The 6000-nt window shown below is 47.5% G+C and overlaps 1 protein-coding gene across 3 annotated transcripts in view; it reads right to left on the reverse strand.

The window, feature by feature from the left end:
• CHPT1 (choline phosphotransferase 1) overlaps positions 1-2202 on the reverse strand; it is a 32156-nt gene extending 29954 nt beyond the window's left edge. For 2 of the 3 annotated variants that reach the window (XR_004286667.1, XM_032346600.1), the window contains exon 1: positions 1703-2198. Coding sequence is in view for 2 of the 3 variants with exons in the window: in XM_032346600.1 (XP_032202491.1) it covers positions 1703-1975 (273 nt within the window). In the remaining variant the exon portion in view is untranslated. Of the gene's footprint in view, positions 1-1702 lie in introns of all 3 variants that reach the window. The other variant, XM_032346601.1, reaches the window with a different exon arrangement.
• Between the last annotated feature and the right edge of the window lie 3798 nt (positions 2203-6000).

Below are 6000 nucleotides of genomic sequence, written 5' to 3' on the forward strand. Positions count from 1 at the left end.
GAGGCTGAGCCTAAAAATTAGTCATAATTTTACCTCTTCCATCAGGTCCCACTTAACACTCCTACACAGCATCTCCTGGACTTTTCTAAGTGCTCAACAGATGGTTCTGAAATAATATCGACACATTCACGTGGCAAGTATCAGAAGCGCCCAAATGTTGTTAGCCAAATTCAGGCACAATAAAAACTAAAATTTTTTATACATTGTCAGGACATTTTTATTAAAAGTGGTATTTTTAATGTGTTGAGTAATATTTTAAATTTGTTGTGCAAACTACCATTTTCTACATTTATCCTCAGGTAATATGGTATTTGATCCTCGCTGCATCCTTGTTAAATTGGTTCTGCAGGCATGATTTTCTATTTTACACATGGGAAAACTGACCAGCAGGTCTTTCCATGGTGTGGTGCAGCCCCATGGGAACCCAAGCCTTCCACTTCTAAACTCAGAGCTCCTCCATTCTAGCAAAACCACCTCTAGGCCTTGAGGAAATTCTGCAAACGGGCTGCAAAAAACAAAAATGAAAGAAACTTTTTGCAAACAAGATGGAAATGAATAACAATGCAAACATCTGCCAAGAACTCCTATGTAATAAACATAAGCATCGACTGGCAAGATAGGATTTTAAAACGTAGGCTCCATTAAATATTTTTTAAAATGGACGCCTAGCATGGAAGGCCTAAAATATTTCCATTGTATTCCTGCTACCCAACCTTAATTTGAATTAGTTCCCCACAGAACCTATACTCAAATATGATTATAAAAGGGATTTCACTATTTGGAGGGCAAAGAAAGCAGTGTCACAGAATGTGCAATGAGTTATTTATCCCATGAACTCCACATTAAAGCTAAAAATGCGAGTGAACCTCCTCTGCCTCCTATCCTGTCCCCACTAAGCCCGCGGGGTGCGGTGCTTCCGAGTAACAGCTGTCCGAAGCTGACGTTATTTACTCTCATTTCCGACACAGGTCAAATACGCACAGCTAAAATCCGTCGGCTTTCGGGATCCCTGGGTCGCGATAGTAAGGATTATCTCCTTGCTAATACCTTAGTTTGTTTTGCATGTCAGTGAAGCAAAGAGGAAGTTATCTCGTGGAAGTAACTTATCTCTGATCAGTGCTACCAGTAATTTCAGATCACTAGCACAACCTTGAGAAACGATTATAAAAGTGTCCAAAGGGTAACTCGGGCTTGGCCAACCCGACCGCAGGCCGCGGTGCCCGGCCGGCCGGAGATGGGGGCGTTCAGTTCCCCCCAGTGTGCAAAGTAACCGACGGCTTATCCATCCCACAGCTCCGCGCCAGACCGGGTTGGAGGCCGGACAGACAGGCCCCGGGTCAGTGGCCGGGGGAGGCTGGAGTGGACCCGGGCGGAGGCAGTGACCTTGACAACCCCTCTGCCGCCCGCGGAGGCTCGGGGTAGACGCGGACCTGAGGTAGCGGCGCGACAGCCTCCAGGCGGCCCGCGGGAGTCTCGGGGCGGACGCGGCGCGGGGCAGTGGCTGTGTCTGATCCCCACCCCGCCCCGGGAGAGTCATCCGCGCGGGGGTCTCCCCGCTCCCCGGGCGCCTCCAGCGGCGGGACAGCTGCGCACTGGGGCGGGGCTGGGATTGGGAACGCGGGTTCCCGGGACAGCAGTTGGGGGGTCCCTCCTCCGCGGCCGAGGCTCCCCGCGCGGGCCGCGAGCGGAAGGCGGGCCCTACCTCCTCGGTGGCCGTGGGGCAGTAGGAGATGAGCAGGAGGGTGGTTAGCAGGTTGATGGCCAGGCCCAGGAGGGTGATGGAGTTGGGGGCCATCCACAGCGGGATCCACTGGAGCAGCCAGGTCCAGTAGATCTGCAGCGGCGGCTCGAGCAGCGAGACGCCCGCCGCGCTGTAGCGGTGCTCCTCCAGCCGCCGCAGCTGCGCCGCGCTCAGCGGCTCGGCCAGCGCCTTCAGCCAGCGCGGCGCCGGCCTGCCCCCGGCGCCCGCCGCCATGGCCGCCTGCGGGCCCCGCCGCTGCGAGGGAGCGCGGCCCGAGCCGGGCGCCAGGGCGGGGAGGGGGGGGGAGGTGGAGGGAGGGGCCCGTGGGCCCCGGCCTGCGCTGACCGGGTGGAACTAGACGGTCGGGCCGGCTCGGGCGAGGTCGAGGTCAGGCCGGGCTGCCCCAGGTCCCGGGGCCCCTGCCCCCAGAGCGGCCCGGCCGCGGGTGCGACCGCCGGGGGTGGGCGGGGCCTCGGAGGAGGGGATCTTAGGGGAGGGGTTGGGGAGACTGGCGAGGTGTCTGGGAGGTTCGGGCCGGTACTCGCAAGCCACCGGGTTACCACTAGGGTCCTGCAGACAGTAACTTTCTGGTGGACGTGCCAGGGACTGACTTCCCCAAGGGGCTGGCTGATGCACCTGCCTCCAGAGGTTCCATTCTTCTCCAGGGACGTCTGGCCGCGCTCCCGTGACTAAAGGATCCTCCCAGGCTGGGCAGTTAGAGGCTGCTTCCTCCAACGTGTGGTCTTGTGCACAGCTCTGTTCCCCTAGTGTGGGTATCTCTGGCCCTTGGCTAACCACTGCAGGATGACGCTGCCTGTGGAGTCTTGGAGGAGGGGGAGGGGGTTTTGTGAGAACATGATTTTTGCACGTCTTGGGTCACTGGCCTAATGACCCCATCTGTCTGCCCCAAAAGAGGTCCTGCTTTATAAGCACACAACAAAAACAATTCTCCTTCCTACCCTGAGGACAGGGTCCCTGCCATTAATTAGCTCTACAGAACACTCCCTGGGCGTTCAAGGTTCAGGGTTCAGAGACCAAGGCGTTGAAAAGAAAAACCAGGACTTTGAAACATTTACTGAAAAGGGGACTGAATGGCTGAAACCCAAATGCCACCCCCCCCCCCCCACGAGCATCCAACTGGATATTTTTACACGCAGCTTTCTCTGGGAGTAGAGGACATGGATCCAGGCAATGTGTTCCCACTGCAGAGTGGACTAAGCACACTTGCCACACAATGGTAGTTCAGCAGCCCCTTACCTCACAATGCACCCATTTAGGCAGGGGACATCTTGTCATAAACATATTTCACAGCCTGAGCTAAGACTGCCACTTGCCTTTTTTTTCACTTCCTGGTCCTGTTCTAAGGCATAGAACAAGCTCAGAAACTGCCTTGGAGATAGTGTGTTAGGCAACGTCTCTCAGCAGATGCGGTTTGTCCCACAGGATTCATTACAACACTCTGAGAGGAGTCAGCAAACTACTGCCCAGCCCGCCGCCTGTTTTAGTATAGCCTATGAGCTAAAAATGGCTGAAAAAAATCAAAAGAATTTTTTTTGATGTGAAATTATATGAAATTCAAACTTCAGTGCCATGGATAAAGCCATGCTTATGCCTCACATATTGTTTACACTACTTTATCCCTCCAAAAGCAGAGTTCAGTGGTTGTGACAGACATTGGCTTGCAAACACTGGAATATTTACAGTCTGGGCCGTCACAGGAAAGAGTTTGGCAATCCCTTCCTTAGAGCAATATGAAGGTTCCTACAGACCTAACCGTCCATTGAATATACATCCCCTAATCTTTAACGTGGAAAAAAAAAAAGGTGCTGAAAAATGCAGGAAGGAATCAGAATGACAGATCCACTTTTAACTATGCTAGTTTTATGTACAGTAAACTTGGGGACATCGGTTTTTTAAATTTATCAATACCATGAATAATCCAAGGAGAAATCCTTTTCCACAATAAATTTAACTATGTTACAATTAATTTTTAGTGTACATCAAAACATCAAAGGAGAATGAAAAGACAAGCCGCAAGCCAGGAAAAGGCATTTCCCTCAAATAAAATCCACATTGACTAGTACCCAGATTATATAAAGGATTCCTAAAAATCAGTGAGAAACAAAAACACTCAACTGGGCTTACATTCAGATACCTGTAACAAAAATCCCCCAAATCTGGTGACTTAAACAGAATAAATGTTTATTTTTTTTCTTGCATAAGTCTAGAATCATGGTGGCTTCATGATCACTGGGAACTCAGGCTCTATTGTCTTCAGCTCTAATATCCTGTCTCTGACTTACACCTATAAAGTAGGTCATCTCTTGGTTCTGAATGGCTGCTGGAGCTCCAGCCATCCTATTTGCACTCCAAGTAGCAGAAAAGAGAAAGAGGGTGAAAAAAAAAAAAAGTTGGATACCACTCAGCTGAGCTCCAAAGTAAGGTGCTTTTCTAGAATTCCCAAATGACACTTCTACATACATCCCATTGACCAGAACTTAATCATGTGGCCTACCTGAATGCAAGTGTTAGCAAGGAGGAATAGATGAGACAACCATTTTGAAAAACAATCTGGCATTATCTGGTAAAGTTGACGATGCACATACTCTAACACCACAATTCTGATCCAGGAGTATATCCTAGAGAAATTGTTGCACATGTGTCCTAGGAGACAGGTATAAGAATATTCATAGCATCTTTGTATAACAATCAACAACTATAAATATCCTAAATGTCCAATAATGCTGAATGGATACCCTGAGGTATTTTCATATAATTTAATATTACACAGAAAGTTTAATATAGCAGTAGAAAATTGATAAACCATAGCTACACTTATTGCACGGATGGACTGCATAAGTACAATGTTGACAGAGGGAAAAAAGGTTATAGAAAAAGTGCACACAGTATGATTTCACTCATACGAAGGTTGAAAACATGAATGACTTTGCATTTTGGAGTATGTACATATGTGACCCTGTGTGACAAAGCTATGAAGAAAAGGAAGTAAATGACACATACAATTCCAGAAATGGGATTGTAGAAGTGCACACAGATTGCTTCCAAAGTATTGATAATTATATTAGGATACAAAACCACACGGCCTAAATATGATGTAAGTGTATTTTTCTCTCACCTAGTGTCAGGCAATTCTGGGCTGCCATGGCAATGCCAAAATGCCAGAGACAGATTTCTTCTATGTTATTAGTCTGCCATCATTATGATGTTGCCCCTTGCCCTTGTGGTCAAAAATGGCTAACCACAAGTTCTAATCAGTTGGAATGGGAAAAAAGAGAAAGCAATGCTGCATTCATTTCCTTACTCCGGGAGGTCTAAAGTGTACACCTTCTGCTCTCATCCTATTGGCCAGAGCCTGGTCACATGACTGTGTAAAGCTGCAAAAAAAGGCTGGAAATGTAGTTTTCAGCTGGGCAACCATTTGCCCCGCTAAATGATTTCTATTATTACTGTAAAGTGGGAAAATGGATATTGGAGGGCCCTCTTGCTATCTCCACCACAATATTTAAACTAGGTAGTAAGAACATGGTCTTCATTTTATTATTTATGCTATATATGTATAATCATTTTCTTTTGCAAATATGGAATATCTTATTATTTATTTATTTATCATTAAAATTTTATTTATTTATTTATTTATTTATGAGAGAGAGAGAGAGAGCGCGTGCGCACACAAACTGGGGCAGCAGCAATGGGAGAGGGAGAAGCAGGCACTTTGCTGAACAGGCAGTTGCGGGGTGGGGGGTTTGCGGGGGCTCTATCTCAGGACTCTGGGATCATGACTTGAGCTGAAGGTAGATACTTAACTGACTGAGCCACCCACGCACCCCTGGAATATTTTATAATTAAAAAGTAAAAGTAATAAAAAAATTTAAAAATTAAAAGCACATTTTAAAAATAATTTTTGTATAAACATATAATGTATTATTAGCCTCAGGGGTACAGGTCTGTGAATCGCCAGGTTTACACATTTCACAGCACTCACCATAGCACATACCCTCCCCAATGTTCATAACCCAGCCACCCTCTCCCTCTCCCCCTCCCCCCAGCAACCCTCAGTTTGTTTTCTGACATTAAGAGTCTCTTATGGTTTGTCTCCCTCCCAATCCCATCTTGTTTCATTTATTCTTTTCCTACCCCAAATCCCCCACATTGCAGCTCCACTTCCTCATATCAGGGAGATCATATGATAGTTGTCTTTCTCCAATTGACTTATTTTGCTAAGCATAATACCCTCTAGT

Source organism: Mustela erminea, chromosome 6, assembly GCF_009829155.1.
Source record: "Mustela erminea isolate mMusErm1 chromosome 6, mMusErm1.Pri, whole genome shotgun sequence".
Taxonomy (NCBI): Eukaryota; Metazoa; Chordata; class Mammalia; order Carnivora; family Mustelidae; genus Mustela; species Mustela erminea.